The following is a 24,173-nucleotide window of genomic DNA, read 5'->3' as shown; positions in this document are numbered from 1 at the left end:
ATTTGGGCCCATATTTGCAGTTTCAGCCCCAAGGAACCTGCACCTTCCTGCTTTTGCCTCCTCATCCAAGTTACTAAATTCTGGTAACTTAGATAGTTCAGATGTCCTTACTTAAAACTGAATGACTAGCATGTGTGTTAGGGAGGCTTGGAACCCATGTTAGGAATCCTGTATCAGATGTAATAAGGGAAGATCCAGATTTCACATTTAATGGCTTGTGCCTTTACTTCAGTAGAAGACTGAAGGGAAAGGAAGGCAGGGACAGACAGCACTTGAAAAAGAAAAGAAAAAAGACTTCCAGTCTTTCATTTTTCTAAGAGAATAAGAAAGAAACTGGTGATGACATTCTCATGTAGTCAGTAATTATATATGGAGCACCTGTGGTATGCAGAGGCCATCTCCTTCAGATGAGGCTGGTAAAAGGTAACTTGTTCACTGGGAAAATTGTTTTATTATCCTTTATAAAAAGTAGCATGGGCTTGTTTTGATTTTAAATCAGTGAACTAATATTCCAAATTGATTATTTCCTAATAAAGGGCGGTTGAAATGATTCTGAAACATAACATTCCTCCTCCACTTGCCAGTTAACATTAGGATTTTGCTATTTCATTACTACCAGGGACACTAGTAGGACCAAAGCATTTTTCTCCACGTTGCTTTTGGTTGTTCGGAAGTGTCACAGTGGAAGCCCTGGCCCCTTGAACTATAGCAGGAGCAGGTCAGCAAAGGAGGAACTAGGTTTCCAAATATTTTGTTTTAAGAGGTTATTTGTCGTGTTGAAGTCATCATACAACATCTGATGTTGATTTTGAGATTGTTAATTTATCCTTTTTAAGGATTCAGATTAAAAAACATAGCCACATTTCCCCTCAGTTTTCCCATAAATCCCATCCCCTAATTCAACTCAAAACATCCTGATCCTGCAGCGTTCTGCTGTGTTTGTGCCCCTGCTGGATTAGGTGTGCTCCTGGGTGCCTGGTGGGGTGCACACAGTGCTTGTCTTCCAGAAAAAAGAAATAGCGCTGTATTATAGGTTAGACACACTCTACCTAAGGGCAGAACTAGTCAAAAATCAAATTGAATCTACACTATGAGCTCCCTGTATACTTGTGAATGCCTTCTAACTGCACCTTGTTAAAATAAAGTGTCAGGAAATTATCACATAAAATCTACTCTCAACCTTAAGGTAAGATTGCTCGCATTCTGAGGAGAGTTGAACAACTTTATAAGGGGTTCATAAAAAGAGTTTTATCAGCACATTTTATTCTAATAGTATTTTATTATAGATTCAACTAAAATTACAATACGTTAAGAATTTGGAGAGGTGTTCTGATGGTTGTAGGTATTGTTGACTAAAAGATGCCTGGCATTTACCTAGGTAACCTGGGAGGGGATAATTTGAAAATGCCCTGCTAGTCTTGTAAACATCCTTTCCTCGTCCTCTTCTTCCCTGGGGCTACTGAGTGCCAGGGAAGGTGAGACCAGACTTCCAGCTCCTGCATTCTATAAGTGGCATATAGTTAGTATTCATTTCTACCTCATTTATATACATGTATAAAACCTCCACCCTGTTGATGTTAAGAATGTTAGGAAACATGGGTCTTGCCCTTGAGGATCTCACTGACTGGTGAGGGTAGTAGACTTGCAGGAAAAGTAAATTACAGTACAACCACATGCTGTAATAGAGGGAGAACAAAGCACTGTAGGTACTTATAGGAACAAGTAACTCAACTTACCTTGGGAAGATGGAGAAGACTTCATAAATGTGGTGACATCTGAACTGGGTCTTAAAAGATAAATTGAAATTTGGCAGGTGGAGAAAGGCACACCAGGCAGAGAGGAGTGAATGGGCAAAGGGTTAGAGGTTAGAAAGAATATGGCTTCTTCAGGTAACTAAAAGGAGTATACAATTCATGGAGTAGAGCAGTGGAAGAAAAAGGCTGAAAAAGTACACTTGGGTCTTATTAACTCAGCAGAGCTGGTGGGATAGGCACCAGCAAAAAAGGCAAAATTGCTCAAAACATGAGAGAACTTGCAAAATACTTTGTTATGTAAATCATCTGATAGGTCATTGAGCTATTTTTTCTGCAACAGTACTTTTTTTTTTTTTTTGCGGTACGCGGGCCTCTCACTGTTGTGGCCTCTCCCGTTGCGGAACACAGACTCCTTACGCGCAGGTTCAGCGGCCATGGCTGACGGGCTCAGCCGCTCCACGGCATGTGGGATCCTCCCTGACCGGGGCACGAACCCGTGTCCCCTGCATCGGCAGGTGGACTCTCAACCACTGCGCCACCAGGGAAGCCCAATAGTACTTTAAAAAAAAAAAAAAATTAATTAATTGTTGGAGTTCCCTGGTGGCACAGTGGTTAAGAATCTGCCTGCCAATGTAGGGCACACGGGTTCGAGCCCTGGGCCGGGAAGATCCCACATGCCACAGAGCAACTAAGCCTGTGCACCACGACTGATGAGCCTGCACTCTACAGCCTGCAAGCCACAACTACTGAGCCCATGTGCCACAACTACTGAGGCCCGCGCACCTGGAGCCCGCGCTCCGCAACAAGAGAGGCCACCGCAATGAGAAGCCCGTGCACTGCAAGGAGGAGTAGTCCCCACTCTCCGCAACTAGAGAAACCCAGCACGCAGCAATGAAGACCCATTGCAGCCAAAAATAACTAAATTTATTAAAAAAAATTGTCATCAAGATGGAAAATAAAAAAAGAAAATCGTATATATATATATATATATATATATATATAAAATACTTTAGTATAACTGAACTGATGACATTTCAATAGCATCATTTTTACCCAGTTGGAGTTCTGCCTGTCTACACAAAACAGCTCCGTTTCACTTGGTACATATATTTCTTGCTCTTCTTCATTGTTTGATGGTTAAGACACAAGCATTTGCAATTACTTTCTCAGTAACTATGATTATTTAATAGTAATATCAAAAAATAAGTCAGTGTTATTTTTCACAAAAATGTCCAAGAGTTGAGGCAAGCAATAATGTCACTTGTGGTAGCAAGTATTTTATCATTAATCATTATTCAATATATAGTAATTTGTCATCTAAGTAGTTGAAAAATAGTGTACTACTTTCAAGATGTATTTTTAAGCCATATGATTGAAATTGTTGAAGGTAAGAGCAATACTCTGTTATTTACACTAATTATCTTACCTACTAATATTTAGTCATAAAGGAGAATTATGTACAACATAAAAAATTTCCAATTGGAGAGGGAAAAGGAGTCTCAAAAATGCAGAGGTAAAGTGCATTTAAAATCATTACAGTTTGATGCTAACACATATATATGGAATTTAAGGGGAAAAAATGTCATGAAGAACCTAGGGGTAAGACAGGAATAAAGACGCAGACCTACTGGAGAACGGACTTGAGGATATGGGGAGGGGGAAGGGTGAGTTTTGACAGGGCGAGAGAGAGTCACGGACATATAAACACTAACAAACGTAGTAAGGTAGATAGCTAGGGGGAAGCAGCCGCAAGGCACAGGGATATTAGCTCGGGGCTTTTTGACAGCCTGGAGGGGTGGGATGGGGAGAGTGGGAGGGAGGGAGACGCAAGAGGGAAGACATATGGGAACATATGTATATGTATAACTGATTCACTTTGTTATAAAGCAGAAACTAACACACCATTGTAAAGCAATTATACCCCAATAAAGATGTTTAAAAAAAAAAAAATCATTACAGTTTGAATGTAAGTGCTGATTTTGTGGTGAAGTTGTTGAAAATTTTTCATTTTTGATCAAGGCATGTTTATCAAAATAGAATATACCCATATAAAGAGATAAAATATAGAAAAATAAAATCAGACTTGAAAGTTTATTGGAAAACAGTGTTTATTGTAAAAGGGACATGATAAATATTCATTGGTGGATAAAGGCAGGTTTTTGGAATTGGAAATCGAACTAAAATATAAAAGAGAATAATTATTTTGGTTTATATATTCACAACTTGATCAACACAAAAAAGCACAAATTCCAAATGAAACAATTGGAATTAGAGAAATGAAACTGTGATGCAGCTTTACCTTATAAATGAGATAACTGTTTCTTCAGCTTATTCAACAATAAATGATGAGACAATTTAAAGCAGAATCAAAAAATGTCATCAATTTGTATAAACAAATCAGAAAAAGCAAGGCTCCCTTAATTAAAGAAATATTCTTGAATATTGTTATGCACAATGGGAAAACTGACTAAGGAATGTAGAATTATTTTGTACATGTATACACACACACAGTGAGTGCAAATATGACGTTTCCATTAAACATGAATAGAAAATCAAATGTGGGGTGGTGAAGTTTTAGAGGAAGAGCTAAGTACTTGACTGTGCAAAATTCTAAGATTTATTAACAAGTGTGAGGAATTGGAAACTCTGAAATGACCCCCATACTGACACTTCTTTGACAACAATCTCTGCATCTACATAAGTTACCAGTTTTTTCAGAACTTATATAAGAGGCCCAAAGATGTGACAAGCAGAAAACTGTGTGGCATGTCAAAAATATGTTGAACTGTTTGTTCTCTGACATTGTGGGCTATCATCTATAACTTCCAGAGATCTTTCAAATATAAAGAGGGATGGTGAATTAATGATCAGCTGACACTGGTTTCCCAATGTGAATTTTTCCCTTTTTTTCCCCAAGCTTATTTCATACAAAGCATTATAAGAATTCTTTCTAGGGAATTCCCTGGTAGTCCAGTGGTTCGGACTCCGCGCTTTCACTGCCAAGGGCCTGGGTTCAATCACTGGTCGGGGAACTGAGATCCCACAAGCCGTGCGGCACAGCCCGCCCCCCCCAAAAAAATTATTTCTAAAGAGCTTCAAAGAAAAATTATAGACACGTTTTCTTGGTTTTTAAAATAAATAGTTCACTGTTTATTATCTAAGAAAACCTATATCTCAAAACCATTTGGACTGGAGTAATTATGCCAAAAAATAATCTCTTAAGGTTTCAAAGAAAAAAAAGTCCTTTCAGAGGAGAACAACAATAGATCACGGCAGTTCAAATAGTGTGTATCATACTACTTCATCAGAAAAATGGTGCACAGTCAATATTTTTTTGACCAAAGGAAATGGTATTTGCTGAGTGTAAATTTACATTTTTCTGAGTGATTACAGCACAGGGAAAATTTCAGAGGTACTTTTTAAATGGAAGGAACAAATGGAGCAAAGCTAGCTATGTACAGTAATTCTATGAAATCAGTGCAAATATGATCCTAGAATTTTGTTTCTCCCAGAACAAAGTAACAGCATCTCATTTAGGATTACATCCCTGTAGTTGATCTTAGCTGTTTGTTTATTTGACGTGCTCTAGCCAATAATGCTTCCTGCGCCTCAGTACACTACCTATGTATTATATATGTGGTTGTGGTTTGGCCAGTCATCATAGCCAATGCAGAATGCTCATGTTCTACGCTGCCTTGCCCCAGCATGGGCTTGTGCCGCTCTGGAGAAGATGCTCAGTAACCTGGCAAGTTACAGATCCTGAAAGACTCACCATATCAGTTTACCACGTTAGCCAAGTGTATTCTCTAAGGCTGCCATAACTAAGTACCACAAACCAGATGGCTTAAAACAACAGAAATTTATTCTCTCACATTTCTGGTGGCTAGGAGTCTGAAATCAAGGTGTCAGCAAGTCCATGCTCTTCTGCAGGGGCTCTAAGGAAGAATCCTTCCTGGATTCTTTCTAGATTCTGGTGACTCCTTGCAAACATTGGCATTCCTTGACTCGTAGCTACGTCACTCCGATCTCTGCTTCCTTCGGCATGACCTTTTTTCCCGCTATGTCTCTACTGTGTCTTCTCCTCTCCTTATAAAGACACTAGTCATTGGATTTAGGGCCCACTCTGATCGAGTATGACCTCATCTTAACTGATTACATCTGCAAAGACCCCATTTCCAAGTAAGGTCGCACTCTGAGGTTCTAGATAGACATGAATTTTGGGGGCACATATTCAAGCCACTATACCCAGCAATGGAAATGCTGTAAATTTAATCTGACCTAGAATAATATCAGTTGATATATAAATATTTTTTACATTTTGGGTTTTAAATTATAGATCCTAAAGATAACTCTTGTGGTTTTAGTTGAATATGATATTGGCTCTAATGCTAGGATGATGAATGAAAAATAGCATATTATAAAATATTAAACATAAGGGGCTTCCCTGGTTGCGCAGTGCTTGAGAGTCCGCCTGCCAATGCAGGGGACACGGGTTCGTGCCCCGGTCCGGGAAGATCCCACATGCCGCGGAGCAGCTGGGCCCGTGAGCCATGGCCGCTGAGCCTGTGCATCCGGAGCCTGTGCTCCGCAACGGGAGAGGCCACAACAGTGAGAGGCCCGTGTACCAAAAAAAAAAAAAAAAGATAGTTCAGGTAGTAGTATGGAGGATATAGAAGCCAGATAGAAGCTACTGATACAGCACAGGTGAGGTGATTGGGGATTAGACTATGTTGATAGAGAGGGAGAAGTGAAGTTTTGTTGGATAACATCCCTGAAGATTTAGCAATTGATTAGATAATGTTAATAATAATAGCTAATTTTTTTCCAGCTGAAGATATAATTGACATTTTGTACATTTAAAGTGAACAACCTAATGGTTTGTTACATGTGTGTATTGTGAAGTGGTTACCTCAATGAAGTTAGTTAACACAGCCACCACCCCATATAATTTTATATATATATATTTGTATATATGTGTGTGTATATATATATATATGGTGAGCACATTTAAGACCAATCTTAGCTAATATTTATTGAGCACTTTCTACGTGCCAGGCACTACTCTAAGCACTTTTTATGTACTAATATACAATAAGTCCCCTACATAGGAACGGATCCCGTTCTGAGAGCGTGCTAAGTCCAGGTTGTTTTTAAGTCCAACAAAGTTAGCCTAGATACCCAACTAACACAATCAGCTATGTAGTACTGTACTGTAGTAGGTTTATAATACTTTTCACACAAATAATACATAAAAGACAGACACACAAAATAAAGAAAACATTTTAAATCTTACAGTACAATACCTTGAAAAGTACAGTAGTACCAGCTCTATCACAGCTGCTTTTACGCTTGCTTCCAGACATCCTGGGCTTGAAATAAAGATACTGTACAGTACTGTAATCTATACAGTACTGTACAGTAAAGTACACAAAAGCACAACCACTTGTAGAGGATGCACGCACGTGACTACTCCAGACACACAAACTAACTTATGTGATTGGACACGCAAACGCATGTTCACATCTTTGAAAGTTCATGACTTGCAGGTTCGTATGTAGGGGACTTACTGTATTTCATTCTTATAATAATCCTATGAAATAGTACTATTAAAATGTTGATTTCAGATGAAGAAACTGAAGCACAAATACTTGCCAAAGATCACATATCTAGTGATTGAAGGAGGCAGGATTTTAACTCACAGTATCTGGCGAGGGTAAGGAAAGAATCTGGGGTGACTCCTATAGTTGGGAGACTGTGGATGGTTCTCTCATTAGCCAGGATTGAAAATACAGACCAGCAGGTTTGTGGGGAGCAGACTGGAAGGTTATGAGTCAATAGATTTGGTTTTGGATATAGTATTAAGTTTGAAGAGCTGCTGGTGGGAAATCCAAATGGATATGCCTTGTAAGTAGTTAATAATAAGTACTAGAAATAATATTTAGTGTTAAAATTTATCTTTGCTCAAAAGGAAAATACTGTGTTTTAATGTATACATCGTGCAGCTGCGGTAAAACATGAAAAATTGGTGATACGATCTCCGAGCTCTAAAAAACTAAATGAGTGCTTTTATCCGGGTGAAAAATCTTTTTGGGTGTATTCTCATGTCCTTTTTACACTGTTAGGTAAGTAAATAGCTATTTTACCTGGAATTTTATGGCATTTTTCAGCCAAGCAGAAAGAGGAGAGGAATTCATTTGTTATGATTTGTACCCACCGATCACAAGTGAATTTACTTCATTACAAACTCCCCTTACCCTCTCACCCTTTGCTCCACACATTCCACCAAATACACCCCTGCCTGCTCTAACCACGGGATATTCCAGTTCAAACCCAGCAGTTTATGGGAACTGCTTTTGTTGAAATCATTAAAGAAAGAAAGGCCTGTGAGTTCTCCTTCCGAAGCACTGCCTGTTTTCTGTGTCATTTCAGTCTCATTAATCAGCGTTGCAGCAAGGTAGACATTGTGCTGTGTATTTTACTGTCCCCAGCACAGCAGCTCCTGCGTCTCTGCCCCCAGGCCGACGCATTGGGGAAAAAGAGAGAGGGAAACCATCAATCTTCCCAGTTGCATATGTCAGCAGTGATTCTTTCCGCCTTCCTGTTGGCTGTCTCTCTCACCACCTGTGTTTAGAATTAGCACTGAAGCTGCTGCCCAGATGAATAAGAACCACTGTCCCTGTCACCTGCCCTGTACGGGCTACCACTTCTAAATGAAAATAAGAAGTACACAGGGCAATTATCTTTACTGTGAATGGTGCAAGAGAAAGAATCACATGTCTCCTTAGAAGTTCATTATAACAAAATTAAAGCAGATTTGAGGTCGTACATTCTAGGAGGTAGCATCATTTATTAGATCAGAGGGGTAAAAGCAAATAATTTCTTGAGTGCCTTGCTGTATTCTCATAGTCTCCCTCTGAAGTATCTACAGAGAGTCTGGCTTCTAGGGGAGGCTGGATGCTGGCTCCAGGCGTCCACTTTGTCCTGCAGTGGATCCCTTGCCTTCACTCACCCACACCAGGTCTCTGGACCAAATGAAGTATATACAGCTGAATTTGATCTATTTATGTTCAGGTCCTGACCCCACTATTTATTAGCCATGCACTACTCACTGAACCCCTCTGTGCCTCAGTTTCCTCATCTATAAAGCAGAGTTGATAATACTACCTACCTTATAAGGCTTTTTGAGAGGATTAAATGAGATAATGCATTCATAGCTCTTGCTAGAGTACTTTGTACGTAGTAAGCACTCAATAAATATTAGCCATTACTATTGTTAACCTCATTGTTCATATAATAAAACTGAGGTTCAGAGAGATTAAATAATTTGTGCAAGGTGCTAGGAGATGTAGAAGGAATTTGAACCTAGCACTGTCTGATCCGCAAAACGGATGTCTTTTCTATTACACTATATTGTTTCCGTTCTAGTTCCATCTTACAAATAACTTCATGTGTGAGCTTAATAAATCACTTCACTTTATTCATGTCTTTATTTCCCATTATGTAAAATGAAAATGATAATAACTGACTGACATTCCTGCTGGTATGAGACTCTTGTAATTATATGTCAGTTAATTATCATCAAGTCATATGCAGTAAAACTAGGCGTATTTTTTAAGTTTGGCTGCAAAAAATGTTCATGCCCTTAAAAAAAAGTTAAATAGTACAAAAGTGTCGAAAAGGTAGTCATTGTGTATTCCCAATCCTTGGGGTAAGTTAAATGTGTATTCTTCTTCCTTGTCAGCAGTCATCTGTTTAACAAATGTTTATATAGAACCACTGTGGGCTAAGCATTGTTCTCAGGCCTTGAGGAGGGTGCTATTATTATACCCATTTTACAGATAAGGAGGTTCTGTGACTTGCACAAGGAAACACAGCTAGTATGTGCAGAGCTGGTATTGGACTTGGTGCTCTGACTCCAGAGTTGGGACTCTTCACCTCCACTCTGCTCTCACTACTTACAGTCTTCTTATCTGCTGCATGGTATTCCATCATATAAAAAAATAAAATTACTATTTATTTTATATGTTCCCTACTAATGGACATTTAGTTGCTTGTAGTTCTTTTGTTATTAAAGAGTCATATGGGGAATGCCAGGTGTCCTTACATTCTAGTATGATTATTTCTGTAGGACAGATTTCTGTATGTTGGATGGTTGGGTCACAATATTTAAGCACTTAAAATTTTGACCCCCATAAATGATCAGATAACTTATGGAGAACATGCTAGGCACTAAACACTTTACACGAATATACTCATCACAATACCCCCCCACCTACCCTGTGAGATTGGTATATTATTATCCCCATTTTGTAGATGCTCAAGAACATATAAGTAATAGAGCCAGGACTTCAACCCAGGCAACCTGGTGCTAAATCCTGCTGCTTAAACATGGTAAATAACCAGACAAGTTATCACAGTCATATTTTACTGCTTGACTTTGTCATTTTTCTAACTTATTCTAAAGTTGACTTAACAATATGAGCTGACAGGAGGGTCTGAAAAGAAGCAAATGCTTCAGTTGAAACAACCCTGGGGATTGTGTCAGTCTACAGGTTGGATGATGGTTCACTGGAAAATGAGACTCCTTTCTCCTAGTAGTGGTCAGGATAGTCAACAAGATTTTTTTGGTGAAATATCTTTATGCCTGGAAAATAACTTTAGAATCTTTTTCTCTGTTTTTAGTATTAGTACCTTGTAAGAAATTCACACTGTGTCTCTCTCAAAGGCTCAGAACACTTGAGAAGTCATGGAGTTATTTCATTTGTTGGGTATAAAAATTTCTGGCAGGGCTTCCCTGGTGGCGCAGTGGTTGAGAGTCCACCTACCGATGCAGGGGACACGGGTTCGTGCCCCGGTCCGGGAAGATCCCACATATCGAGGAGTGGCTGGGCCCGTGAGCCATGGCCGCTGGGCCTGCGCATCCGGAGCCTGTGCTCTGCAACGGGAGAGGCCACAACAGTGAGACACCTGTGTACCGCAAAAAAAAAAAAAATTCTGGCATCTCAGCTTTGCCTAGCCAAGGCCATCAGTTGTTAGTCCAGGTTTTCCTCAACCAGCTGAGCTGACCATGAGACCTGCCTACAGCTGCTTGAGTGTTGAATTCAGACTCTCTGTAGGGATTGGAGGGAGTTAGAGAGTTTGCCACACAGGGAGATGGGTAGAAAAGAGCATCCTATGCAGAGAGAATTTTGTATTTTATCCATGACAATTCTGATGTCAAAACCTTCTTAGTGGGATCATTTTCTTAGTGCTGTCTGAGCCATAAGGATTTATGGAACTGGGCATTGTTAAGTCAATTTACCTAACGGTGGAAGATGGCGTGCTTACTTGTCGCAGGTGTCTTTTCTCACCAATGTAGACACACTAGCCACATCTTCATAAGCTGTTGACCATAATAATCTGCTGACCTTCATGTGATACTAGAACTGCCTGAAGTCAAAGGGGCCTCTGACCATGCATTAATACATAAATGCTCAGGGATTTTATTACCTTGAAATGTAAATTATAAGCAAGTGAACTTTTCAAATTTTTACACTCTATTTGTGTGTGTGTGTGTGTGTGTGTGTGTGTGTTCCCATGTTTCCAGTCAGATTGGCAGTTTGGGAGAATAATTATGTAGTAGTTGGCTTGGAACAGTGGTTTTTCAGTCCTGGACACACAAAAAATCCCGATGCTCATGCCAAATCCCAAACTGATTAAATCAGAATTTCTGAGGATGGGACCCAGGCATCGGTATTTTTTTAAAACTCCCAGGTGATCGCTGTACAGATAAGATTGAGAACTGGTGGCTTAGAAGGTATCTTCTATTTTGTATTCATAGTGTTTTCATCTGTACCTCATTTTATATAGTTGAAGTGAACTTTAAGACTAGATATTGGTGTCCCAAAGCCCGTCTCAAACTGGAGCAGGCATCAGAACCCCCTGCAAGGCTTGTCAAAGGACAGATTGCAAAACTCTTGTCATTTCTTTTCCTGGGATAAGTCCACCCATAGAATTTCTGAGTCAGTAGGTCTGGGTTGGGGCCCAGGAATCTGCATTCCTAACAAGGTCCTTGTTCAGGTGATGTTGCAGGTACGGAGACACACTGTGGGAACCCCTGCTCCAATGCCTTCCTTCCACCTTCCTTCTGTGCCTTTGTTGCCAACAATGGCGGCTGGGGCAGCCGCCTCCAGGACAGTCCATATACACACACTTCGGTGTTAGGAGGGCTAATCATGCTGAAGGAAGTGCCCACATGTTGCCCCACCTCCAGATTATCATACATCTAATTTTAAAAGTCTGTATGCAAATACAAGCTGCTCTTCCTACCAGATTGCTCCCCTTAAGCACTTTCTGCTTTAAAATCAGAGCCGCCACAGGGTAGGTAATTCTCTAGTGTCCCAAAATAGAACTTGGATTTCACTTTCCCACAGAAACAATTTTATGAATGGTGTTTAGGTGCAGCTGAAATGGTGCTGTTAAAACCATTCTTCAGAAATACTGTGGGTTCAATGAGGCTTCCACGGCGGCCTTCCAGGACCGTAACTGCCACGTAAAGAATTGAGTGTCTGAGTTTCAGAAAACCAATTTTCAAACGAGCTCTCAGAACATAATTTGTTTAGGAACTGCCTGTAACTGGAACATCTGGTTCATTTTGTGTATAGTTATTTCGCCCTTTACATGGAGCCAAAGTGGGGAGTAGGAGTGGGAGATTTGTCATTTATTCCACTAACATTTATTAGATCCTTACAATGTACCTGACACTGCTATATACTGGGGATATAAAGATGAAAAAGGCAGCCCCAGCCCTAGAGAGCTCATATTCTAGGTGGGAAAATATTTCCTAAGCAAATAAGAAAATATTTACCAAGTTACCCGTGTGATATGTGCAATAATGAAGAACCGATGAAAGAGGGATCTGTTCTGCTTGGAGAGAGAGACAGACTCAGTGTGTGTGTGTGTGTGTGTGTGTGTGTGTGTGTGTTTGGTAGGGAGAAGGCATGTTTAAGAGGTTTAGAATCAAGGAGAGATTGTTAGGCCTTGAAGACCACGGGGAGTTCTCCAGGCAGAGAAGGGGGCGAAGGACATCCAGGATGAGGGAACAGTCTGAGTGCAGAGGGGAATGAGCGATAGAAGAATGGCAAGTAACTAGGTCAGCTTCTCGTGGAGGATGATGGAGGACAGCTGGGAAGGGGATTAACTGCCACATAAACTTTGAACCCTAACCCAGAGGAAGAAATGAGAAGACTTAATGCATAGAGCTAAGTCTGTGTGTGTGGTATGTGCATTTTTGTCCCAGACTTTTTTTTTGAGAACTTTCTTCTGTATATTTCCCACTACCCTGAGGAAGAACATTTTTTTTTCAACAAACTATTAATATTTTTTAAATGTCCTGAATCAAGTTGTTTTCAAACCTGTGCTCCAGGAAGCCCCTCAGAGGCTGGCAGGGGTGAGGGCAGACAAGCCTACAGGGGGCTGCCTACTGGGGCTCCCTCACTGACTCTCCTGTTATCCATACACCAAGCATTTCTTTGGGCTCTTCTACATATTAGACATGTCTGGTAAGAATATTACATTTGAAAATGGGCATGTAACTAAAAAAGAGACATCTTAAAACCACACATTTAGTAACAGTCTGAGGACTTAGGTGTGGAGAGCCAAATCTCTCAGCGGCTGTAAAAGGATAAATGTTCTCAGATAGTCAGCTGGAGATGGGACCACCAGACAGGCATGGATCTGTGACCAAAGATAATGGGTAGGATATACCTTTATTTGGCCACAAAAGGCAATGATAAAATCATATCTTTCCAGCATGATCTCTCTAACACTTTAAGATCAATGTTCATATTTTCTTATGAGGAAAAACTAGTATTTTCATAAGCATTTCAGATCATTCTTTATACTTTAAAAATTTTAGTACTTCTTGATCTCTTGCCTGTATTTACTGTTCCATCCAATATAAAAATAAATTATGTAGTGGTGGTTAAGATGTTTATGTCAAGAATTTGACCCTGGATGGTTTGGTTTAGGAAGCAGTATTGTCATTAGAAATTAAAAGTGTTTCTCACTACATATCATATTATAATTATTTATGTTGTGTTTAGATAATATATTAATCTAGTTTTAGTCACTTTTCCAATAAAAACTAAAAGGACTTGCCAGTTTATTCTGTACCTACATATAAGCTTTGCATTTAAACATAACTTAGCTGCCCTGAGGTGACAATGCAGTCTTTCCTAGGAGGCAAAGTTCCCAGATTTTGTATTTCATCATCTCTGTGTGATGGGGAGACATTCACTGAGGTGCTATTTGACAAGTAAGAAAGAAAACCGGAAAAAAAGGCCTGGAGAAAATAAGCCCACAGAGATGCTGAGGTACAAAAGAAATAGCTGCAGAAGAAAAGAACGTGATAAATATGCAAAAGCGTCATGTGGTCTGGTGAGCGGAGCTCTGGAGGTCTGGATTCTGGTCCCAGGTGTGCCACCAGCTGTGTGCCTGGGCCTTCCAGGAAATGACTCTGTGGCACACCTTCCCTTTCTGAGAGCGTGTGTGTGTGGAGGGGAGGTGCGGGTGGGAGTGAGGATGCTTAAAGGCCAGACCAACCATGAGGTCAAGAAGTTCTAAACTGGATGCAGCCCTGTGCACAGGAAGGGGACAGAGCTCAGTGTCCAGGGCTGAGAGCTGGGTTCCAAATCTAACCACCTGCCTGTGATCTTGTGAGGGTTACTTAACCTTGCAGTGTCCCTCCCTGGAAAGTAAGGCCAGTAATTCCTACCTCCTTCACATCCGATGAGGTCCATGCAAGTGCCAGGGAATGTTTCTGATAGCTAAAGTTCAGCACAAGAATGAAAATCCATCTGCAAAAGCATTCTACTGCATGATAGAAGGATAGCTCAGTGCACCGAAGGAAAATAGATGCACAGCTCTTAAACTCTGGAAGTGGCTTAAATAAGTCTGTACAAAACATTTTTAGAAAACCAAGTTTATTCCTTTCAAATTATTTCACTGAGCTAATAATACGTTGCTAAGTACTTCTCATCTATGCTTTTATGGAACTCCCAGTCTAGTGGATTAGTCACTCCTTTCTCCTTTTTTCTTCTTAAAAATAATTTTTTCCTGCAGTTTTAATTGTTGGCCGACATATTGCTTCTTGTTTGAGGGTGACATAAGACCTGCTTTCTCTTACATTGAATTAATATTTACTGTGTTGATTCCTAGGTCTGAGCATCTGGTTTCATTTCTAAGCAGAAATGAACCCAGTTTTTTTTTTTTTCTTGGTGCTGAGTCAGCTTTTTCTCTCCAGACCCAGAGCCCTCTGTACTTTCTGGAAGAAAGAGCTGACTGTAGCAGAACAATGCTGAGCTGTGGCCAAAGAAAGCTTCAGAGAAGCACCTGGATCCTCCCAGCCAGGACCGAAGTGCTATTTTTCTATGCCGGGCCTCCTGTGTTTCAGCTCTTATATCACTAACTGGTGGTATAGACATTTTCAAGAAAGTGTTGAAGACAGATGCGAGGGGCCTAGGATTGAAATAGTAGGGTGACATACATGATAGAATTGAGAAGCACCAACAGAGAGCTTCTTAAGCTGTATTTTTTATTTAGAAGAATAAATAGACTTACAAAAAGAAATTTTCAACGAAATTAGTTGTTAATGTTGTTGATTCCTCTTTTATTGCAATCCATGATAACATGCCTTTCATGGAACCAATTAGACATAGTGCTTGCTCAGCCAAGTTTTTGGTCTGCCGTCGACTATAGTTAAAACAGGTGTGATGAATGCACAATTGATGCTACAGCTGGACACAAGCAGGACTTTGTAACAAGAATCTTGAAATCTTTAGTTGAAGTCTTTGGTTCCCACCACCATACCAAAGTTGAAAGTGTTTCAAAGCTAGTAGGCAGCCTTCTTTTGATGTATTTTATTCACTTGGGATTAAAATCAGAAGCTCTCTTTAGTTAATCACAAAAAATATCTTTTGCCATGATTAGCAGCTTGGGAGTTTTTAATTGCTTTTGGGTGCAATAATAGAAATTACGATAATTATGAACTTGGGATATGCTCAGTACCTTATGACAGGAGCACTTTTAGCTACATCTGTCAGATTGATAAGTTTGTTCTCTCTTTGATACAAACTCCCACCCTGTCTTCTGGAATATATCAAATCCCAGGGCTGAAGCTGTCCATTGGTAATGCTGATTCTGTTACAAATTGAGCCAATGCATGTATTGATTGGAAGTGGCGTTTGCTAAGGAAATACACCTGAAATAAAAATGAAGCCCTATTTTGTAAAATGCGCCTTTTTTTATTCTCTGTGCATTGCGATGGGATTCAAGGTTGATGCTCTAGACTTCCCGATGAGCGAATGCCTGTGGGCTAGTCTTGAAGCTGTTTTCTTTGTGGTTTGCCTCCTGTCCACTGGGAAGCCCATGCTCCTTTCATTTTCATTCTTTTCCAACTCTAGTGCTTTTGAACACAGAACCCCCATCCTCCCACCACCCAAACTCCACATTCCAGCCCCATGATTTCATGGTACCAGGCATATCTCCCCTGCCATGCTGTCAGGCTGCCTGCTGACTCTTGCAGGGGGAACAGACGGGAACATAAACTCACCGCAGAAGTGCAAGACACTCTCTGTATATTTTTAAGACCAGGAATCCAGTTCTCATTTAGATCCTGTATTTTTTTAAAAGCTCCTTGAAAATTGAACAAAACATTTCTTGTTGCTCTTACTTCTTGATAACATCATTCCCTCTGCCTGGATATATAGAATCACAGAAACTAGAGAACGAAAAAGATGTATTAGATCATGTCTAGTTCATTCCCACCGGTCACAATTCTTTTTTCTCATAGTCTGTCCTCTAGTGCTTTTCTCTTCTAGTTTTCCCAAGAATTAGTTTCTCCATTTCTCTCAGGGAATAATTCCTTAGTTTGAACATGGAGGAATTTGTGTGGACATATTCATATTTTTTTCTCAGCTTGATATTATTGGCCCTTATAATCCTTTGTATGACCATAAACAGTCCCCTTTCATCCTAGGTCAAGCATTTCTGGATGGCATTTTTTTCCTCTTCATTTATTAAGTTCAGAGCTTGTTTTTCTGCTTTGTTTTCTCTCTTCATCAATCAGTCCCAAAAGCCCATTAATCATTTTTTACCTCACTGAAAGCTCCTTTGCTTATTCCCATATCAGGAACCCAGGGCTGGTTAAGGTCCTAAGGTACTGAAGGAAGCCTCACTGATATGTACTTATTCTATGCTAACTCTTCTCTCTCCCTTTCTTTCTCTTTCTCTCTCTCTCTCTCCCTCAGCCTCAGTTCTCAGCTACAAACTGTTTTTAGAGTAATATCTCTGAATTATGATTTGGGGAGTTAGTCATTTGACAGCCTCATATGTGTGTATGTACATGTGTATGATTTTAAGTGGTAATATTATATTTGTTCTCAGTTACTTAAAAGGTATTTTTCATATTCTCCGAGCCACAAACCTCTTAGGTCTCCTGAGTGCTTATATCAAGTACAATTGTAGATCATGGAACTATGATGTAGCATTCTATTTTAGGGCTGTTATCTCAGGAATAGAGAGGAAAATAAGCAGGTATAGGAAAATAGACTGTAGGATTTGAAATTCTTGGGAAAAGGGAAGGGCAAAATATAAGTAGTCTTGGCACTCACACATCTAAAGTAGATTAGCTCTTAGGAGCTAATATTAGATATAAAGATAAAGACTTTTTAAAATGTTACATTCTTTTTTTAAAAAAAATTCAACTTTATTGATGTATAATCGACAAATAAATTGTAAGATATTTAAAGTGTACATATACCATGGTGATTTGATATACGTTGTGAAAAGATCCCCTCCACCTAGTTAATTATTAACACAACCAACACCTCACATATTTGTCTTTGTGTGTGTGAGAGAGCATTTGAGTTCTACTCTTTTAGCAAATTTCAATTATACAATGCAGTGTTATCCTATAGTCATCGTGTTTTACATTAGATCCTCATAAACTATATGGTTTTCTAGATGAGAGGACCCAGTATTATAAAGATGTTGGTTCTCCCCAAAGCAATCTATGGACTCAGTGTAATCCCAATCAAAAACCCCAACAGGTTGCTTTTTTTTTTTTCTCTTGGAACTTGGCAAGATGACTCTAAAATGTATTGAGAAGTATAAAGGACCAAGGGTGGGTTAGATACTCTTGAAGAAGAAGAAGAAGGTAGAAAGACTTGCTCCACCAGCTCCCAAGACTTATTAAAAAGGCAGCTGCGGTACTGGTGCAGACATAGACAAATAGACCATGGACCAATGAGATAGAATAGAAAGACCAGATACAGACTCAGACATATAGAGATAATTGGTTTATGCTGAAGTGGCATTCCAGAGAGCAGTGGGGAAAGGATCTTTTCAATAAATGGCGATGGAAAAATTAGGTATCCATATAGGGGGAAAAAAAGGAGAGAAAATAAAGTAGATGTCTACCTCACACCATATGCAAAAAACTCCAAATGGATACAGACTTAAATGTGAAAGATAAAACTTTAAAGCATGCACATACATATGCTTTATATATGTATGTATGTATATACACACACATATCCTCATGAACTCAGGATATGAAAAGATTTCTTCTATGACATAAAAATCTGGTCAAAAATTATATATTTGAAGAACATCTCTTCATCAAAAGGTAGCATAAAGGCAAATAGCCGCATAATGAGAGAATATATTGGCCACACCTGTAACTGACAAAATATTAGGATCCAGAATATACAAAAATTCTTAAATCAATGAAAAGATAATCCAAGCTGAGAAAAATAGGCAAAATAACTTGAATAGCCTCTCCACAGAAGAGGAAATAAAAATACCAAAAACCATGAGTTCTCAACTTCTCTAATAAATAATCAGAGAAATGCAGTTAAACCATAATGAGATTCTACCCTATATCGTCAGTTAGCTAAAAATAGAACTACTGGCAAAGTGTTGGTGAGGGTGTGGAACAATAGGAATTGGTGGTAGAAACTGAGAATTGTTATGTACTGATACTTAGGAATAGTTTAGCACGCTGTAGTACAATTGAAGGTACATATGCATACCTTATGATCCAGCAATTCAACTGCTAGCTACGTACGCTGGAGAGACTTGGCACTTAATACACAAATATACGTGTAGAGAATATTCTTTTTTTTCCCCAATAACTTTTTTTTTGCAACAGAAACGTTGCAAAATAATGCAATGAATGTAATGAAGTCTTAATAGATGGTGTTTAAGCAAAACATGGTAGCTAGTGGAAGGAGCATACATGAGCTTTGAAGTCAGTAATACCTGACTTGAAATTTCAGTTCCACCTATTAGTTGTGTGGCCAAAGGCAATCTATTAATATTTGTGAGCCTCAGTTTTCTCATCTGTAAATTAGAGGTAATCATATGCCTACCATATTATATATTATAAGGAATAAATACATTAATGCATTAAAGCACTGTGCATAAATGCCTGAAACATAGTAGTTGTCCAGTAAATTATGGTTGTTATTAGTAATTTTTTATTATTGTTAAAAATGATAATGATGTATTTTATCATTTATCTGTATTAAAGACAGAAAATATTTTTTAAAAATTTGTTGCACTGGGCTTCCCTGGTAGCGCAGTGGTTGAGAGTCCGCCTGCCGATGCAGGGGACGTGGGTTCATGCCCCGGTCCGGGAGGATCCCACATGCCGCGGAGAGGCTGGTCCCGTGAGCCTTGGCCACTGAGCCTGCGCGTCTGGAGCCTGTGCTCCGCAAGGGGGGAGGCCACAACAGTGAGAGGCCCGCGTACCACAAAAAAAAAAAAAAAATGTGTTGTGCTCAAAAGCTTACAAATACAGAGGCACATTTTTTTTCTTCTCATTTTCTATTATAACTTCAATAATAGACAGTATAGACCAATGGGATAGCATGACCATGTCAAAAATGATTTTATAATTTAAAAAATTATGCAGAATTAAAAACTTCGTTTGAAGAAATAAAAAACCAACTATGATTTTATCAAAAGTAGATGGATACTGAAGCGTGAAAAAGTTAAATAACTTTATCAAGAAGCAATATCAGAAATAGAATATAGGTTTCCTAATTTTTAGCCCAGATCCTGCACATTAAATTATAATATCAGCAATTATTTTTATTTTTTTATTTTATATTGGAGTACAGTTGATTAACAATGTTGTGTTAGTTTCAGGTGTACAGCGTAGTGATTCAGTTATACATATACACGTATCTATTCTTTTTCAAATTCTTTTATTTTTAAAGAAAACTGAATTAAGTAAGAGTAGCCTTTAGCCCTAATGCTAAGGCCTTCATTGCCTTGACTGCAAAATGAATGAAGTCATGTGAAAAACCCCTGGAGCCCCTTTAATCTCCAGTGAAATTTGATTCTATGTCTGAAGTCTCTGCAACTGACCACCAGAACCACAGTCATCTTTTCCTCTTGGGAACTCTTTTCTGTACCCCACTATTGACCTTTCCAAACCAGTCACAATTGTGTTGTAATACTGTATGGTTACTTTTATTTTCATAAGCATATCCTCTATCTCCAGTTAGATTGGAGATACAGACCTTTTCTTACGTGCCTTTGTGTTTATAAGCTTTTGAGTGCAAAAAAAGATTTTTTTAATATCAGTTCCGTCTCCTAATAGCACCTAACATAGTGCTTTACAAAATAAATGCATTTAAGGATGATGACTGTCAGACTGCAGTTAAAACAATTGCGTAGCCATCAAACATGGGCATAGGATTCATGGATTCTGCTTCAAAAGCAATGTTGTTTGTTTTCCTTTGTTCCAGAAAGATTCCGTGAAGCGAATATTTTCTGGCATTCAGCCTACAGGAATCCCCCACCTCGGCAATTACCTGGGAGCCATTGAGAGCTGGGTGAGGTTACAGGATGAGCATGACTCCGTGCTGTACAGCATCGTTGACCTACATTCCATCACTGTCCCCCAAGACCCAGCCGTCCTCCGGCAGAGCATCTTGGACATGACGGCTGCTCTTCTCGCCTGCGGCATAAACCCAGAGAAGAGCATCCTTTTCCAGCAATCTCAGGTCAGCTTCTCAGATTAGAACCGAGAAAACATTTATTTTCAGATTGAAGAAAAAATCGAATGGTTTATATAACTCCTGTTTTTGATTCTTTTTTTGACCCTTCAAGTGTGACTTCATCAAATGCGACTGTTTCATTTTCATGTTTTCCCTATATTCATATCATTGAGTATTATTATAATGCAATAGTATTTTCAACTTTCCCTCCACTGTACTAGGTAAGTTTATAATGCTTCATAAACCAAAAAGTTGTATCCCATTAGTACTTCTAACCCTGGAATTGTTTTTCTGTACTGGGTTGCATTCAAACAGATGAATTCATGCTGTTGACTAGCCTCCTGGTGATGAGGGATAGAATTTAGCGACTGATGGTTTTACGTAACTCCAATGTTGCTTTATTGGGTATTGCATTTGGAAGGTCTATTGGATAATTCCCATTGTTCATTCTTCGTATAATAACTTTTGAGAAGATTTGAGAGAACTAGCTGGGAAATTGGAAGACAATGTCCAGTGTCTTGAGCCCAAGCCAAGAAAGGCTTTAGAACAAAGCCAAAATATTTGACTCATATCTTTACTATGGATGAATCAGTTTACTCTTGGACAGGCAGATAGCCTGGACTAGAGACAAGGCGCTTAAGAGACTCCCTAGCAAAGAAGGTGAAAATTTTAACTGGATCGTGCCCTTATTACATGTCTGCTTTAACCTGGTGACAAAGCCCCAGCCAAGGAATGGTATGTTATACATGTTTTGGCACATGTTAACATGTATGCATGTATGGAACATGTTATACATGTGTACAACTCCTTTCTTGATCATAAACTTCTGACAATCATTATTTTTGTATATATTTAATCACCCACAGAACTTAATGTAATGATTTACACAGAGCAACCATTTAAAAATATGTAATCAATGAAGAGTATCTTCAAAAAATAAATGCAGTTATCAACTTAAACTTGTTACCAGCTTAGAGATAATGTGATAGAATAATAGAATCTAATCATTAAAATGACCATAAAAGCAATTTACCTCAATTTCCTTTTTTACAGTTGGTCAGGAAGCATTTCCTTACGTATGGCTTTTCAGATTCAATCTTGGACAGATGTAATTGTTATCAAGTACTTGCTTATATTGAGCAAACACCCGCCTCCCTGTAACTTCTAGCCACTCATTTAACTCCTTGCTAAAAATACATAATAAATCAACTCTGTCTTCCACGTGACTGCTCTTCCAAACTTGGAGACATTAATTGTGCACCATCCTTACCCTCCAGGTCCTTGTTCCACAGGCCTTACCTTCTTCAAATTAGCTTACCCTAGATCTCTCACCCTCTTGGTTGTCCTACCTCAGAAGCACTCCTACCTTCTCTCTGAAAGGAAGGTGCCTCTCATATTTCATGAAGCAATGTTTATCTAAACTCTTCACATCCATCTCTGAAATTATAATGCTGGTCATCTTTAGAGCCAGTTTTGGAGTCACCTAATGCATTTTCCAAAGCATACCATCTTCACTCCATCTTAACTGTTTTTGATACAAGCTCTCTTTTGATCCTTATGTGATATTCTTTTTAAAAATTGTATTCTCAGTACTTATTTCCGTACTTCTTGTAGGTGAAAATGTCTAATCTCCACAAAGTAACCACTTGTCAGTTGCTTTTTAAAGTGACCTTTAAAATTAAAGGCTTATTTACAATCACATCCAGTACTTGCACTTTGAGCTCATAGCCCCAGAAATGATTACCATATTCTAAAACTGTTCTCCTTTGTGAAGGATTTTTGTGACCTCCATAAATGTATAAAATTTGCAGTAATTGAGGTATCTTCTTCCACATGGTACATTGTTGTTCAAAATAGCAATTGAAAGAGTAACCCACAATATGGGAGACTTTGTAAGAACGTTCTCATAAGTGAGGGATAAAAAAATTCACCTTCCCTTTGGTTTTTTTTTTTTTTTTGCGGTACGCGGGCCTCTCACTGTTGTGGTCTCTCCCGTTGCGGAGCACAGGCTCCGGACGCGCAGGCTCAGCGGCCATGGATCACGGGCCCAGCCGCTCCGCGACACGTGGGATCCTCCCTGACCAGGGCACGAACCCGTGTCCCCCGCATCAGCAGGCGGACTCTCAACCACTGCGCCACCAGGGAAGCCCCCCTTTGGTTTTTTTTATGTTACAAAATGAGCTCACTGGTTCCCAAACTAGTGAGCTCATTATGTGGGTCTAGGTCAGAGAGTGGAGGCAAATGGTGTTGCCTGTTTCCTCAGTGGCCTCTAAATTGGCTCCCAGTTCCCCCTCCTACCATCCCTGACTTCAGCTCCCTTGGGGGAATTTCGATAGTTTGCCAGTAAAATTTGAAGGAAGTACTCATCAGCCCACATTCCACAATTTGTCCCACAAAGACAGTATTAAAGACTTCCTCAGGTGTCTTTCTGTCCTCAAGACATGCTTGGTCTGGGCCATTTCCTTCTTTAACTCGGGCCACCAACCTTATTACAACTCAGTGGATGGACTGGATATTTTATCAGATTTTCTTTCCTTTTTAAAATATTTAATAAAGAAAACTTTAAATATATGCAGAAGAGTAGAGAGAAGAGTATACTCTACCCCCGTCATTTACTCACATTTTGTGATTTGTCTCGCCAATGTTGTTTTCTTTGTTGAAGTATTTTATAGCAGATACCACACATCATGACATTTCATGCCCTAAATATTTCAGCATGCCTGTCTATAAACTAAGGAAATTTTCTTACATAACCACAATACTGTCATCACACCTAACAAGTTAATGATAATTCCATATTATCTTCTAATACCCAGTCCATGTTCAAATTATGCTGATTCTTCCAAAATGTCTTCCAAAATGTTGTCTTGTTGGAATGATGATCCAACCAAGGTCTATGCATCACATTTGATTATGGATCTTAAAGTCTCTTTTTATTTCATGCCTTTTGATTTGTTGATCAAGTTTTATTTCCTTGAAAGTTAATCCTTCTGCACTTAAAAAAAAATTTTAAACTTTGGTTTTTATGCTCCCACTTTTTTCTTTTTCTTTTTTTCCTGATGTGGTATGTATTTTTTTAATTGAAGTATAGTTGATTTACAGTGTTGTGTTAATATCTGCTGTACAGCAAAGTGATTCAGTTATACATATATATACATTCTTTTTTATATTATTTTCCATTATTGTTTATTACATAAATATTGAATATAGTTCCCTGTGCTGTACCATAGCACCTTGTTGTTTATGCATTCTATATATACTAGTTTGCATCTGCTAACCCCAAACTCTCATTCCATCCCTCCCCCACTCCCCTTCCCCATTGGCAACCACAAGTCTGTTCTCTGTGACTGTGAGTCTGTCTCTGTTTTGT

At 39.1% G+C, this 24,173-nt stretch overlaps 1 protein-coding gene across 4 annotated transcripts in view; it reads left to right on the top strand.

Moving 5' to 3' along the window:
* Window positions 1–24,173, top strand: part of WARS2 (tryptophanyl tRNA synthetase 2, mitochondrial) — an 85,885-nt gene that overhangs the window by 20,927 nt on the left and 40,785 nt on the right. For 2 of the 4 annotated variants that reach the window (XM_065881918.1, XM_065881944.1), the window contains exon 2: window positions 20,552–20,809. The exons of 1 other annotated variant lie outside the window; for it this stretch is intronic. In XM_065881918.1, coding sequence (XP_065737990.1) covers window positions 20,552–20,809 — 258 coding nt within the window. The remainder of the gene's footprint in view (window positions 1–20,551; window positions 20,810–24,173) is intronic. One more of the 4 variants, XM_065881924.1, reaches the window with a different exon arrangement.

Source organism: Phocoena phocoena, chromosome 1 (assembly GCF_963924675.1).
Source record: "Phocoena phocoena chromosome 1, mPhoPho1.1, whole genome shotgun sequence".
Taxonomy (NCBI): Eukaryota; Metazoa; Chordata; class Mammalia; order Artiodactyla; family Phocoenidae; genus Phocoena; species Phocoena phocoena.
This window is presented reverse-complemented; position numbering and strand designations above follow the sequence as displayed.